This window comes from Phaseolus vulgaris, chromosome 8, assembly GCF_000499845.2.
Source record: "Phaseolus vulgaris cultivar G19833 chromosome 8, P. vulgaris v2.0, whole genome shotgun sequence".
NCBI lineage: Eukaryota > Viridiplantae > Streptophyta > Magnoliopsida > Fabales > Fabaceae > Phaseolus > Phaseolus vulgaris.
In genome coordinates, this window is record NC_023752.2 from 22,144,628 (window position 1) to 22,161,234 (window position 16,607).

General features: G+C 32.7%; 1 protein-coding gene across 4 annotated transcripts; it reads left to right on the top strand.

Moving 5' to 3' along the window:
* The first annotated feature begins 6,208 nt into the window (after positions 1 to 6,208).
* LOC137827297 (peptidyl-prolyl cis-trans isomerase FKBP62-like) lies at positions 6,209 to 11,541 on the top strand. Of its 4 annotated transcripts, none has more exons than XR_011083703.1 (14): positions 6,227 to 6,670; positions 6,744 to 6,830; positions 7,898 to 8,158; positions 8,247 to 8,321; positions 8,400 to 8,480; positions 8,598 to 8,792; positions 8,906 to 8,998; positions 9,092 to 9,267; positions 9,922 to 10,044; positions 10,127 to 10,273; positions 10,355 to 10,482; positions 10,618 to 10,762; positions 10,885 to 10,994; positions 11,303 to 11,541. XR_011083703.1 is itself a non-coding variant. In XM_068633586.1 (13 exons), the coding sequence occupies exons 1-12, from the start codon at positions 6,514 to 6,516 to the stop codon at positions 10,727 to 10,729; spliced, it is 1,635 nt and encodes a 544-aa protein (XP_068489687.1). In that variant the 5' UTR covers positions 6,209 to 6,513; the 3' UTR covers positions 10,730 to 10,736; positions 10,885 to 11,132. The 4 variants fall into 4 exon arrangements, 2 of the variants coding, with proteins under 2 accessions (XP_068489687.1, XP_068489688.1); XR_011083702.1 differs by having other exon boundaries at positions 10,618 to 10,736; XM_068633586.1 differs by lacking the exon at positions 11,303 to 11,541 and having other exon boundaries at positions 6,209 to 6,670; positions 10,618 to 10,736; positions 10,885 to 11,132.
* Positions 11,542 to 16,607: the final 5,066 nt, after the last annotated feature.

The window sequence follows — 16,607 nt, forward strand, 5'->3', positions numbered from 1 at the left end:
GTGTTGTTGTGTTTTGGGAGGGATTTAGGTAGTTTTATTTGTAATCCACTCCTTTGTTGAATCTAAAGCTAATGTGTTTTAAATCCTTTTTGAAATAAAGTGTTTTTCAAGCTAAGTGAAAAACAACCTGTTGTTTTGTCGAATCAACCGGTTGTTTTACTTTTAGGAGTTTTTGAAAAGGTTGAAAACTGTTTAAGTTTGGTTGACTTAACTGCCAAACCAAACAATCGGTTGTTTCGTGGTTTCAACCGATTGTTTCTTTGAAAATCCTAACAAAATTCTGTTTTGGTGGTTGAATGTGCTTTAAATGATTTCCAACTTAATACGCTCCTTCATTACATGCTTTGACCAATCTTTGGAAAATATAAATAATTTGTTTATATTTTCAAACAAAAAAGAAAGAAGAGAGAAATAGATTTGGGTTTTTCGGTTGTGAAAGAGTTGATTCAAGATTTGAACATTCACATCAAAGCTTTGGGTTTTCTAAGAGAGTGGAATAAGATTGCATTTGTATTGATTTTAGATTATTCTATAAACAAGTGTAATCTCTTATCAACCTTCTGTATTTCTGGTGTTGTGTTGCCAAAGAGTGTTGTGTGCTCTTGAGGTGGTCAAGATCAATACTCTTGGTGTGTGAATTGCCAAAGTGAGTGTGTTTCTTGAAGGGTTCAAGGTCATTGCTTTGGTGGATTATGTGTTGTAATCTGGTTTGATTACTTAGTGGATTATCTAGTGGTTTTCTGGGGATTGGATGTAGCTCTTGATTTAAGAGTGAATAAGTATAAACTGTTGGTGTATCTTTCTCTTAACCTTAAACTCATTTAAATTTTGTTTTTACTTTTACTGGTATAAACAACTGATTGTTTCGCAGAAACAATCGATTGTTTTTATGATGCTTTGTTGTTTTATTGTTGTTGTTCTTGGCTAACCTGATTTTTGTTCAGGATTCATACAAAGAATTTTGTTAAACTTTAAAAAGATTTCAAAAACCTTTCTTAAACAATTCACTCCCCCTCTCGTTTAAGGCCATACATTCTAACAATTGACATCAAGAGCTTGGTACTTGAAAAATATTCAAGTTTGATCCTAAAATCTTTTTTCTATGGCTGAAAAACTACCTTTTGGGGAGGGTGCCTCAATTAACAGGCCACCTCTGTTCTGTGGTTTGAATTATCAATTTTGGAAAGTTAGAATGAAAATCTTTGTTAAATCTCTTGATAAAGGAATTTGGGATGCAATTGAAAATGACCCTTTTATTCCTAAATTTGAAAAGGATGGATCTTCTATTGAAAAACCTTGGTCCCAATGGACTAATGCTTAAAATAAAAAGGCCAAGTTTGATTGCATTGTCAAGAATATCAAAACCTCTACTTTGAATTCGGATGAATTTTTCATGATCTCACAATGTGCATCGGCTAAGGAAATGTGGGATACTCTAGAAGTCACCCATGAAGGAACAAATGATGTGAAGAGAGCTAGGAAACATACTCTAATACAAGAGTATGAGATGTTTAAAATGCCCAAAGGAGAATCAATTACTGAAGTACAAAAGAGATTCACTCACATCATCAACCATCTAATGAACCTTGGAAAAACCTTTAATAAAAAGGAGCTAAACATCAAGATTCTCAAGTGTCTTGATAGATCTTGGCAACCTAAGGTAACGATAATCTCTGAATCAAAGGACTTAACATCCTTGATTACGGCTTCCTTGTTTGGTAAGCTTAGAGAACATGAGTTGGAGATGAATAGACTCAATGTTCAAGAAAGTGAGGACAAGCATGTAAGGAACATTGCCTTGAAAGCTGCCAAGCACAAGAAGAAGAAATATTCAAGTGATGAAAGCGAGGAAGAAAATCTAAGCTTGCTGTCCAAAAAGTTCAGCAAATTCTTGAAGAGAAATCGCAACAAAGAATCCAACAAAGAAAGATTTCAATCTTAAAGGGATTTTGAGTCAATAAAGTTTTCTTTAAAGTCTGATATGGTTCTGAAGGAAGTTACATCTTGTCATAAAAAGGAATATATTCCATATCTTGGAAATTCAAATGCTTTTATGACTAGTCAAAGTCACATGTGATGACCATGTGTTTTTCTGCTTTGGACTGACGTTTTCTGTGCAAGGCTTGGATTTGTTTCTACCTTGAAGACTGAAACCCACTACCACCAAAAGATCAAAGAGGGATTTTGTTTTGCTATAAAATTTGTTGCAGCTGTTTTCCTTTACAAAAACAACCCATTTGCTCATCTTTTGCTACATCTCTTTTTCTCCTTGTGTGTGTGCCTTTTTCTCATTCTGTTTTCATGGATTCCACTCCACCTACATCAAAGAGGATTAAAACCAGGGTTGTGAGATCAGGAGGACGTCTTGAGGGCTGGTTTTCAGGAGATAATGAATTGATTGAGAAGTATCGCTTTGAAACAAGTAGAAAAGTGATAAACAACCCAAAAATTGTCTCCTTTGATTGGTTGAAAAGCCAAAAGTTGGACAATGTGAGGAGGCTTCTCAAAGAACAATTGTTGAAGATGTTCTTGGAGATGAAGGGGAACATATATCCGGATCTAATTCGGGGTTTCTAACACAAATTTTAAGTTTGAAGGTAATAATATTGTTTTTCATGTTAAGGGTGTAGATATGGAGATTACCCATGATATATGGGCTGCTGTAATTAGTTTGAAATATGTTGGGCTGAGAATCAATAAAGGAAACATTGGTGTGGTGGAAAACTTCAACAAAGTTCAGTACTATAGAAGCTGTTTGAAGAATCCTCAAACTCAAATAAGGACTTGCTCTGTTGGAGGTTTGAAGTTAAATAAAAGGTTGTTAGCTCTCATTGTTACATGGATTTTAACACCTAGAGGAAGCAACCATTCTGTTTTAATTGAAGAAGAGCTCATCATGAACAAAGTCAAGATCAATTTAATTCATATCATCAAGGAGCACATGCAAAAATCTATTAGGTTAAGTGATTACCATTATCCTTATGCTGTATTGATTTCTAAGTTCTTACTCTATTTTGAAGTGAATCTTGAGGATGAAACATCTGAGTTGGTGAAATCAACACTTGAAGTGAACAATGGTTCACTAAGCAAGATGGGTTTTACCAAGATCAATGGAAGATGGGTAAGTAAGGATGGTGAACATGGTGGTTCCTCAAGTGCTGCACAAGCTAAAAATGATGAAGAAGATCAAGATGGTGTTGATATGAATGTTCAAGATGCAGAACAACCTGCAACTAATTTTGGTGCTGGGACAAGTGTTAGACATCAAGGAGATGGGACTCCTTTAATGACTTCCTTTGAAAGTTACCTGGTGAATAGGCTAGATGACTTTGCGAAAAATCAAAGGAATCTTCATGGTCTTTGTGTTTCAAACTTTCAGAACTTTGATAATAGATTCCAAAGCATGGCTACAAGGTTTTAAATGCTTGATGAACAAATTGAAGTCGTTCATAATCAAATCTTTGAGTTGCAATATGGAAAGGAAGACTGAAGAAAAACAATCGGTTGATCTGTTGAAACAACCGACTGTTAAGCTTGTCTGTCAAGGCTTTATTGTTTTCTATCTTTATATTTCCTTATTCTGAATTATTCTGTTTTATCTCTTCCTAAAGTCTATTTGTGAAGACAAATAGGGGGAGAATATTTGGTTTTGTGTTGCCAAAACTCTGATCTGTTTCAATGTTGTTTAAATTCTGTTGTTATTGTTGCTATTTTTATCTTAGTTTTTTGGTTGGTTTTTCTGCTCTAAGGTTTATGCAGAAAACCAGTTGATGTGCTATTCTAACCTGCTGTTAAAGATGCTCTGATTTGCATAGGTTTTGCTTTGCAGGTGCTGCTTCAGATTCAAATAAAGACCAACACAAGCAACCAGGGATTTGTATTCATCAAATAGGGGGAGATTGTTGATCAAGAGTGATCAAGTGCTTTGAAGAATTCAAATTGTGCTTTGAAGAATCCAAATCCTATGTGCTTGATGCAAGGCTGCATTGCTGCTGTGTTTTGGGAGGGATCTGGGTAGTATTATTTGTAATCCACTCCTTTGTTGAATCTAAAGCTAATGTGTTTTAAATCTTTTTTGAAATAAAGTGTTTTTCAAATTAAGTGAAAAACAACTTGTTGTTTTGTCGAATCAACCGGTTGTTTTACTCTTAGAAGTTTTTGAAAATGTTGAAAACTGTTTAAGTTTGGTTGACTTAACTGCCAAACCAAACAATCGGTTGTTTCGTGGTTTCAACCGATTGTTTCTTTGAAAATCCTAACAGAATTCTGTTTTGGTGGTTGAATGTGCTTTAAATGATTTCTAACTGAATACGCTCCTTCATTAAATGCTTTGACCAATCTTTGGAAAATATAAATAATTTTTTTATGTTTTCAAAAAAAAGAAGAGAGAAACAGATTTGAGTTTTTCAGTTGTGAAAGAGTTGATTCAAGATTTGAACATTCACATCAAAGCTTTGGGTTTTCTAAGAGAGTGGAATAGGATTGCATTTTTATTGATTTCAGATTATTTTGTAAACAAGTGTAATCTCTTATCAACCTTCTGTATTTCTGGTGTTGTGTTGCCAAGGAGTGTAGTGTGCTCCTGAGGTGGTCAAGATCAATACTCTTGGTGTGTGAATTGCCAAAGTGAGTGTGTTTCTTGAAGGGTTCAAGGTCACTGCTTTGGTGGATTGTGTGTTGTAATCTGGTTTGATTACTTAGTGGATTATCCAGTTGTTTTCTGGGGATTAGATGTAGCTCTTGGTTTAAGAGTGAACAAGTATAAACTGTTGGTGTATCTTTCTCTTACCCTTAAACTCATTTAAATTCTGTTTTTACTTTTACTGGTATAAACAACCGATTGTTTCGCAGAAACAACCGATTGTTTTTCTGCTGCTTTGCTGTTTTATTGCTCTTGTTCTTGGCTAACCTGATTTATGTTCAGGATTCATACAAAGAATTTTGTTAAACTTTAAAAAGATTTCAAAAACCTCTCTTAAATAATTCACTCCCCCTCTCGTTTAAGGCCATATATTCTAACATTAACCTGGGTTACAACCAATGCTAACAACAAATGATTCCACTAACCAATCAACTAGTTGCAAGTATTCTTACTAACACTTCTAACTTATAGTAAGTACATAAATTCATTACCAACTATTCACTAACCTACTCTTGAGATTACGCACGAATGCACAAGGTTTATCAAAACAAAGTAAACAAATTCTCTTTAATAAAGTTGTTTATACTAGGTTCACATAGAAACAAATGAATATAAAATTTGAATACTCCTTATTATAAGAGATAACTTCACAACATAAGAATTTACAAATAAAACACTATTTTCTATATTATTTAGAAGATATTTTTTTACTACGAATTAAGAAGTTAATAAAGAAATTGAAGACTTACATTTTTTAGGAGTTAAAAAATTCCACTAAGACCAAGTGCTTATGCTTTTGCAGATAGTGCTTTATTAGAGATTGTGAAACTTTATGTTCATACTTATGTTCTAAAGCATATTTTGTATGGGTAAAGAACAAACGTTTTTTAAGCAATTATTATGTTATACTAACTACGTTGAAAGGAGTCAATAATGTTACGAATGTCAAAATTTACATAAAAAAATGACAGAATTGACTATTTAGAAAATATCTTCTATATGGCGAATGTTGTAGCTTTTAAAAGCCTCACACGATCATCTAGTGTTACATAAGTATATAACATTTCTTCTATACTCATTCTACCTTGATTAACTATTTTGTAATATTAAAATATACATGTGTTTAGTGTTGCTTTGAAATGTATCTAGCTTTTCAAAATACGTCTATTGCAATAGTTTATTTTTTAATATATATATATATATATATATAATCATACAAGCTTAAATAATATTTCTGAAATACACTATTAAATTTATTGAATGACTAAATTTAATGCCTTTTATTTTCATCAAAATTATGAAAAGCTTTTAAACAAAATCTTTAAATATAAATTTTCACCTAACTGTCAAAAAAATAATCTATTACCTTTCTAGTTATCACATAAAAAAATTAATCTAATATTATATTTTTTAAAATTGATAAAAAAACAATTTACATCAAATTTCACTTCCCCTTCTTTTCTATCATACACATCATTATTTAAATTTTTAATTTTTTCCCTTTTTTTCATTTCAAACAAAGAAGTTCTCTCTGTATCACCTCACTTTCTTTCTTATTTGTCTTCTGTGTTCCAATTGTTTCCCAGCATCCAAAGGCCGGCCAAAGAATTACTCACTAGACCTGCATGGATATCGTTCTACTACTTGTCAAAACAAAATTAATAAGAAACCTACATTATATTATATTTTTAAATAAAAGAATTCTCCTTGAAGAAATCCTGACCGTTGATCCCATCGCGCATCAGCACGCTTTTCATGTGTAAGAACCAATGCAAGCGTTCTCATTCCCTATAGAACTCTCTAGAACCTCTGTTCACTAGCAAGACTAAAACCTCACTCTCTTCTTCCTTTCCCCGGCGTCAGAGAAAGCGATGGAAGAAGATTTCAACATTCCCGGCGGCGAGGAAATGGATCTCGGCGAAGTCAAGGTCGGAGAGGAGAGGGAGATCGGATCCAACGGCCTGAAGAAGAAGCTCCTTAAGGAAGGTCAAGGCTGGGAAACCCCCGAAGTCGGCGACGAAGTTAAAGGTAGGCCTAACCACATCAATTGCTCTGTCGTATTCACCTTTCCGTTATTTTTTCTCATTTCTTTAATTTGCAGTTCATTACACTGGGACTTTGCTCGACGGAACGAAGTTCGATTCGAACCGTGACAGGGATTCTCCCTTCAGCTTCACGCTCGGTCAAGGTATGCGATCTCGCTACCGTTATCGTGAATTCAGTGTGTTTTTTATTTGCTTGCTTAATGTTGGAAAATGTTAGTGGAGCTCTCGTGCGTGCGATTGTGCATGATTAGTACATTTTTTACTCGTTTAATCATTTTTTTACTTTTTGTTCTATGTTGGATTTTAATTTTAAAGGAAGCGGGCTTTTGTGTTATGTTGAACTGGTTTGCGCTTCTGGTGTCAGTTGTTGCTATAACTGACTGATTAATTTAGGTCCGTTTGGATTGAGATAACTATGTCTATGTTTTTTCTCCTGTTTCGACAAATAATTAAAGAAGGTGTTACCTTGCTTTTGCTTTATTTCCACTTTTCGGAGATGCGTAAGGAAAATGCTGGATTTTGTTTTCATCATTTCTTGTACGATGCTTTGAGAGTAGGAAATTAAGTTAAAACTATGTGGTATTTTTGTAATTTTTTCAAAAATAGGAACTAAAAATAGAAAATGTGCTCTCAAACCAAATAGGTCCGTAGTTATCTTCTGGCCTTTCCTTGTTATGTCATACATCATCATTTTGATGAGTTGTGCAATTCCAAATCATGTGAAACTGTGTCTAATAATATTTTTGTTCTGTTATGGTAGGCTTGGGTGTACTCTGTATTGTTAGCAGCCGTTGTGTTACGTTTTAGAATAGAAATTAAAAATACATTGATTGCTAGAGTTATACTGATATTTTAGCGTGTTACACTTTTAGATCTATACTTGTAGCAAACAAGTATGTGATATCTGTGGTAGATAATTTGTCTTTGTAGAGTTTGAAGAGTGGAAAGCATATGAATGAAAAGTTGTCATATATTGATTAGTATTTGGTAGGCCTTCTTTGTGGTGTGTCTCAAGCTTTCCTAAATCTTGTTTGGGTATAATGTCAACTTCCATTGCAACCTCAACTCAAATTTTCTTCTGTTTGGTATTAGTGTCATCAATGTTTGAATAGAAATAAATGGTATGCTTAACCCTTGAGGGAAAATGGCTTGAAAGTAATCTTAGACACATGTCAAATATATCTAAGTGACATCTTTGTTGGAACTGCAGGGCAGGTAATTAAAGGATGGGATGAAGGTATTAAAACAATGAAGAAAGGTGAAAATGCCATTTTTACCATCCCTCCTGAGCTAGCATATGGTGAATCTGGTTCCCCTCCAACGATACCTCCTAATGCTACACTCCAATTTGACGTTGAGCTTCTTTCATGGACTAGTGTAAAGGACATATGCAAGGATGGTGGTATATTTAAAAAGATACTTACCGAGGGAGAGAAATGGGAGAACCCTAAGGATCCTGATGAAGTATTGGGTATATATGTCTAATTTAATTGAGTTTATGTGATGCCTGTGTTAATTACTTTAGTGTTAACTAATTGTTGTGCTTGTTGGTAATGCAGTTAAGTATGAAGCTCATCTGGAAGATGGAAAACTGGTAGGAAAGTCTGATGGAGTGGAGTTCACAGTCAGAGAGGGTCAGTGCATTCAAACTTTCTTATCAGATTATTGTTTTGTTTTACTGAGTATCTGAAGTTAATGTTTATACTTGATAGGTCATTATTGTCCTGCATTGTCAAAGGCTGTTAAAACCATGAAGAAGGGAGAGAAAGTGGTTTTGACAGTTAAGCCACAATGTAAGTTATCTAAGCTCTACTGAATATTTTGGTGATTAGCTATGACTGACATTCTTCGTGATATTTTGTGTCTTTTTCCTAATTTGAAGTTTTTTTCATTTCTTTGTCGGATCATAGATGGATTTGGTGAGAAGGGGAAGCCAGCACAAGGTGAGGAAGGTGCTGTTCCACCAAATGCATCATTGGAGATTACTCTTGAATTAGTTTCATGGAAAACTGTTTCGGAAGTAACTGATGATAAGAAGGTCATAAAGAAGATTGTCAAGGAAGGGGAAGGATATGAGCGTCCAAATGAGGGGGCCAGCGTGAAGGGTAATACTTATTATTTTGAATAATGACTGTTGTCTATTGCCTATTGCTATATTTATTTATTTATGCATTTAATACATCATTTCTGACTATATCTTTGTCATTTTCTGTCTCAGTGAAACTAATTGGTAAGCTTCAAGATGGTACTGCCTTTTTGAGTAAGGGCCACGATGGAGAAGAGAAGCTGTTTGAATTCAAAACCGATGAGGGTAACTTGAAATCTGCTAGTGTTCTCAGTCCTCTTCATCCACTATATATTATATTTTTTTGGTCAGTAAAGTGATTTTTGATGTGTGTAACAGAACAAGTTGTTGATGGACTTGATAGAGCTGTATTGACTATGAAGAAGGGCGAGGTTGCATTGTTGACCATTGAACCTGAGTATGCTTTTGGTTCATCAGAGTCTCAGCAGGACTTGGCAGTGGTTCCTTCTAACTCGACTGTGTATTTTGAAGTTGAGCTAGTGTCATTTGAGAAAGTAAGTTAATAGCAGTGTTGAATTGGTACTACTGACCTTTGATTTCATTAATGTTTTAATTTTGATAAAAAGAAATTCTGATTTATAATGAAAAAGCAACTTGACAGCCTTAACTGCAATGTAATAAAGAACTGGTCAAGACTGGATAGAAAGCTTGATAACTCTACGTCTTAGTGTTTTACCCAAAACCAGAACATTCTAATTGCCTTTTTTTTCTGTACCTGCCTGCCTTTTGAGTTCAATTCAACCGTTTTCCCTATCCAATTTGAGCATTGGGAGCTCATTTCTGTACCTTCACATATTTCTATTCGTCCGTTAAAAATCGTCCATAACTGAACCATCTTCCAAGTCTAGTTGTGTTGTACAATGGTTCATTGCATGCTCTATGACCTCAAATAAGAACCAGTTCAGCTAGGTAGATCAGAGCAGTTATCAAAGTATTTCTTTTAACTTCTTTATGACATTGAGTGTATGTTATTTTACAAAATTGAGTTGTTTTGCTCACTATGAAATAAGAGTAGTGATCTGGAAGTCAGAATTTTATGATTTGTTGGCACTCCTTTTTACATTTGCACACTTGTTCATTTTCGTACATTGGATTATATATTTAAACAGTTTTATCGCTAGTAATCTATATCTGGTTTTTCTCTACAGGAGAAAGAGTCCTGGGATCTGAATACCGAAGAGAAACTTGAAGCTGCCGGTAAGAAGAAAGAAGAAGGAAATGTGTTGTTTAAAGCTGGTAAATATGTAAGAGCATCCAAAAGATATGAAAAGGTAATCTAAGATGGATTATATACATTTCTTCACCTTCTATATGTTGATACACCTTTTGATGGTACTGAAAACTTAAGTGTAGGCTGTGAAACACATAGAATATGATTCTTCCTTTGGCGAGGAGGAGAAAAAGCTGGCGAAGACCTTGAAGGTTGCCTGCAATCTGAACAATGCTGCTTGCAAGTTGAAGTTAAAAGACTATAAAGAAGCAGAGAAATTGTCTACCAAGGTACTATTATTCTATCTGCCCTCCTTGGGAATCACTAACGTAGCCTTTTCCGTAAAAATGACTTTTGGCATGGATTGGTAGGTGTTAGACCTTGAGAGTACAAACGTGAAAGCCCTCTATAGAAGGGCCCAAGCATATATGCAGCTGACTGACTTTGATTTGGCTGAACTTGACCTGAAGAAAGCTCTTGAGATTGACCCTAACAACAGGTACATGCTCTAAATAAGCTACTATTTTTTACCTTCATGCATTATTTGAGATTTACTGAGATCAGTTACTTTGTATATGAGCAATTTATTTTTTAGTTTTCCTTGCAATCTAATTGTTCTCTGCGCATGAACCAGGGATCTCAAATTGGAGTACAAGACTCTGAGGGAAAAGGTGAAAGAGAATAATAGAAAGGAGGCGCAATTTTATGGAAATATGATCAACAAATTGACAAAGATTGGTTCCTGATAGCAATGTAGGTATTTCATCATGGTTTTTATGGTATGTTCCATCTCTTATGGATCAATTACCAAATTATTTAAGCCTTTTCTTGTTGATGTAATAAAGAAGTTAAAAGAAATATTTTGTCCTTGTGATGATATACTGTTGTTTTTGGCATGCAGAAACCAGCTACCAATACTGGTATTGATCCGTGGTTACTGACAACAAAATCTAAATGTCATCCAAAATGGAGAGTAGTTTGGCCCCTCGTTTTCTAGGTTTGATCTTCGCGGTATGGTTTGTGCCTTAGGGAGATTTGATGGATATTTATTTCGGATTTATTATCGAAAGTTGACATAATTGAGTTAAATTATATGTTCCACAATTAAATGATTAGAAATGCAATTGAATGGGTGATGGTTTGGTAGGACCTTTGTGTTTGCATTAGATGAAAAAAAGCATTTGAAGTAAAAATTGGTTTATGCATATCTACTTTTTAAAAATGATCAGAAGTCAGTTTTTTCCCGTTTTAATAACATGAATTTTTTTTTCTAAATAACACGATCAACAGTAAATAACCATTTGTTCTGAAATAATCAGGAAGGAAATTACATGCCTGTTCGTTTGGGGTTCAGTTGAAGACAGTAATACCCAGAATACAAAAAAGTGGTAATTATGATTTTAATCCCTCGTTTATTGATTTGACGAGACCTAGTTTCTTGTAAACTTTTTTCGTTTTGTTCATGATACTTCTATCATTAAATGATAATGTGACGGATAAAAAAGTTGATCATAATTTTATTTTTTCTAGTATTATTTTATGGACGTATTTTTACTGATTTCAAGTATCACATTTGTATGAATTTAGTTCCACAAGTTTTTATTCTGTGAATTGAATCCTTCAAATGTTTAAATTGTAGGCTTTTATAATTTTAATTCTATTAATTCAACCATCTAGGTGTCACAATTTTGTGATTTTAATATTTAAACATGTTAATATAAGTCCTAAATCAGTATCATAATATTAAATTTGAAGACAAAAACAGTATGAAATGTAAAGAGTTTAATTATAGTATGTTACGTAAAGCGTTTAATTGGGACAAGGAGACTTGTATATAAAGAACAATTAATTAAGAACAAAAATCAATCCTAAAAGTATATATAAAATTTTAGCTACATTTTTTTGGAAAAGTAAAATTACCACATAGGAGTTTTTAATATAATTACTTTTATAATTAGAATATACGTACATGTATAATTACTTTTATACTTTTATAATTACTTTTAAGCACTTCAAATGTGTAAACATACAAACTTAATAAAAAACTGAAAGTCCTTGTTAGCTGAATGAGAATATAGTTTTTTTTTTTTGTAACTTGATTTATTGCTCTTACACTAACACGTCATTTTTACTGTATTAATTCAAGCAAATGATAAAATTGTAAATAAATTAAAATGTAAGGTTAATTATAACTCTAAACATATTAATAACCACAATTTAAGTTATTTAAAATTTATATTTAAAATGTAAGGACTTATTTTTCCTAAATTACTATAAAGAGTGTGTCTTCTACACATAGTTAAAATCTAACTCTTAACTAAAGAAAAATCATCTTTTACATAAATTGAAATTTTGGCAACATAAAGATTGAAATTTGAATATTTTCCAATTTAAAAACAACCAATATAATCAATGCATGTACATTCATAATCTCAATTCATCCATTTTTTGGAGATTGACCATCTTTAAACTCCATCTAAGTTCGCTCAAAATATGCATGAAATTTCATAAGTATGAACTTTTCAAATTTAAGTAACATATCCTAAGAACCATCAATGTATCATTCATTCATAATAGCAAATTAAAACAGTCATATAATAGTTGCTGCAAAAACAAATCAACTGTAGGAAATTGAATTTAAAACAATACATTGACAATGAAATTTAAATCTGTCTAATTTTTTTATAAAAAAAAATAGATTTTGGTTACTTTTAACTGTTATTGTGAATTTCTAATTAAGTTGATTTTTGAACATAATCTTAGGACTTTTTTACCTAGCTCACTCTTCTTCCTTAGATTCGAGAACGTGTGAGGAAAAATGGGAGATTAGTTCCTATTTATAGCAATTCCTTGCACTAGAGGGCAAAGCTTAATTAACTAAAAAAACCTTAATGGTCCAAAAATTACATATGGTCGTGAGTTACTTTTCATAATAAAATCTTATATTAAAATAATACGAATAAATATAAATAACATGTTATAATAACTGTGTTTTCAAGTGAATACGAAATTGGTAAAAAGGTTGGGTATTTCTTCCTGCATCCCTATAATTTTCTTCATGTATCTCTGCATTTTTTTAAATACTGAAATTATCTTTAACAGAATAAGGATTCTGTAGGTAAAAGGTGTTTCTGAAATATGAATTCTATAAGAAAAGGATGTTTCTGGAATAGGAAATTCAAAAGGCGAAAAACTATTGTGAAATATTCTTTCTCGAACACATTTTTTATTTATTTTTGGAATAGTAAATTCGGAACATAAAATGTGTTTCAGAAAGTATGTTCTGGAAATATTTCGAGAAAAGTAATTTGAAAATCATTTTTAAAGTCTTTTTTCCAAAAAAATGATGACTTGTAAGAAAACATTTGTTGGGATGCAGCTAAAAACGCCCAAAGGTCTGGTAGGTGGTTTACAAAGGGTGGCAAAATATCTTGGAGTAAGTGGGCTTGGTCCAATATTTTTCTTTTACTAATTGTAACTCTGTTATCTTGAACCAATAAGATTAAACCTTCGTTAATTTTAGGTAGATTTTCCTTACACCACATCATTTCGAACTGCATCCAATATGCACAAGTGAAAAAGATCAAAATATCCTTAATGAAATGAAAATTAGGGTTTGAGTAAAATGTGCACTGAACCTAGCAGCCACAGAGCACCCTTCATTCTTCTCTGGTCAGTGAGGCATCATGACTAAGCCAGCGGCGGAACCTTATAGACACCGCGACGAAAACAACGTTGAGGCACCGTGACGACAACAAACGAAGTCATTGGAAAAGGAGACGCATCGTAGAAGGTGAGCCAGAATTAAGAGTGAAACGGTTCCTCCATTACCACACCAACAACACTTCCTCTGCACCTCAAATGAACACCAACTTCCTTTTCACCTCAGCCCTACACCTTTTTTAAGAATAAGAAGACAATGACAGAATGGAATTTTAAAAACTTTGTTGGATGGACATCCAAATTGATATGGTGCAGGAGCAATTGTCTTAATTTTATATTAATTTGCCCAAAAATATATAAACTAAAAATAAATTAATAAGTAATTAATTTTGTGTAGTTAAATTTTTTATGGAAGTTCATAAAACATTTTATGGAGGTTTAAAAACTTATAGTATTTTATGGAGGTTTTGAAATCCATAAAATTTTACGAAGATTTTGAAACTCATGATAATTAACAAGAATCTTGACACCCATGACAGTTAACGGAAATTTTGAAACTCATGATAATTAAGGGATTTCCTGGAATTTATAAAATCTCAAAAAAAAAACACTCAAAGGATGATTTAACGGACGTAACTACAACTCTGAATAAATAATTTAACGAATATTTTAACCCTTAATAAAGTAAAAACAAATATCCGTTAAAATTATTTTTTCTTATAATAATTTTTGGTGTTAAAACTCGTAGTTATAGTTTTATTTTTAAGAGATGCATTAGAAAAAATAAAAAAAAAAATATCATTGGTTTTGACTGAGGTTTTAGATATATAAAAATAATATTATTATTTTCATAAGTTATAATTAGTTTATATATTTAATTGAAATTAATTAAAATATTTGAGAATATTATTATCTTTCATGGATGACCCAGCTTATAGACACTACATGAAAAACTGATAGAAGATTTTCACTTTTAAACACCAATGTCTTTACTCCACTCTATTCTTTTGAACTTGTTAGGTCAGATTTAGTTTCTGGCTATAAATGAACATGTTAAATAGATGACAAGAAGAACACATGTTTATTTTTATTTCAGAAATAAAGATTGATTACATTAAGATTTTTCTACAAGAGCAATATCTCAGATCCTAACCACCAAAGCAACATAGCCTACGATTTCTTGTTGAATATAATAGTAATGTTGGATTATAGTGGTCATATTAGTAATTATTTGCTATAATATGTCTCTTTGTTAACTAAAAACATACGTATTAGATCATACTTATAATATTATTCTTATTTATACTTTAAAATATTATATATTATATATATATTCATTACATTTAGATATTCTTTGTCGAGAAGATTCATAATAAAGTTTGTTCTTACAAGGACCAAGAACACTAGAATCAGGTTAACAAGATTAACTCTTATACAAATCTTCCGAACTTTGGGCTGGACTCTCTTGGTCTCTTCTCACATTGGGTGCTTTAGGCTTCTCCTCAAGGTAGATGCTCTCGACTTCTCTTTCGGCTAAGTGCTCTCGGCTTCTCCTTCAGCTAGGTGCTTTCGGCTTCTCCTTCAGTTAGGTGCTCTCGGCTTCTCCTTCAGCTAAGTGCTCTCGGCTTCTCCTTCAGCTAGGTGCTCTCGGCTTCTCCTTCAGCTAGGTGCTCTCGGCTTCTTCTCGGGTTGGGCTCTCACGACTTCTACTCGAGTTGGGCTCTTGGCTTCTTCTCCTCACAGGTGGGTGTGTGTACCTGCAAGGCGCTTCGATGCCAAAGTCAGATATAGTTTTATGTTCATCAGATAAATTGAATCTCACTTACCTCTTGAGTTGAACCTCTATTTATAAGGCTCTCTTATTGGGCTTAAGAGTTACTTGGGTCTTTTCTTTTTGCACCTAACATTTTAAAAACACACACCTGTATATTTGGACCCATCTTATAGGCTTTGCTATAATCACTAATTTAATTTTACTTATTTACTTTTTATATTTAACATTTCGGTTGAGACTTTCGGTACAATCTTTCGGTCGAGACTTTTGGTACAACCTGTTGACCTTTCGGCCTAGACAATACAGAGTTCATTTGTTATTTATATATAAAGAGTACTGATTATTTTTAAAAACCAATACGCCAAATTAATCTTTCTTATGCTTACTAATTTACAAAAATATTCATGTCACATAAGTAATCAGGCATTTAAAGAAGTTTCTGATCCATAAAAAATTTGATTGTCAAAAACTAATTTTAGATATATAAAATACGTAGATGATTATATTTGATTATAATATAATAGATTTCTTTAGAACCTATTTAATAATTAATTTTCTAAGTCATGCAGATAATAATAGATTCTTGGTTACTTTGTAATTAAGTTTTTTGGGGTTAGTTTTTAAGATGTTTAGTCTGTCAGATTAATTATTAATATTACCTACCATTTTGAAATTATCAATGTAATAAGAAATTTAATTTTATATTTATTTATTACTTTCTGTAACCACAGAACATTCCCTAAATAACGTAATTTATTTGGATCAGATTATATGGTATGAATTCAAACATGTAAATTACTTGGTTTCAAACATGTAAATTACTTGGTAATTTAAAGGATGACTTTGAGATTTATATTGATAAGCAGAAGTATCGTTATACATCAAATAGAAGTTGCTCGAAATAGCATGAGGGTATAATAAGAAGAAAATTTCACACATATATAGGGCACGTGTAAACCAAACCAAGTTTAGGATGGAGAATATGACAAAGACAACATGTTCTACAACATTTAGCGGTGGACATGAGTTGATTCAGCCATTGCATGTTATACGTGGTTTGAGCTGGTGAATTGCATGCAAAGATGTTGCCACGTAACATGTGACGACGACATTTGGTGTTGTGTGTTGGGGACATGTATAAAAAGGTTGCACATATGTAACATCCTCAAAGCATAAAACATATTCTG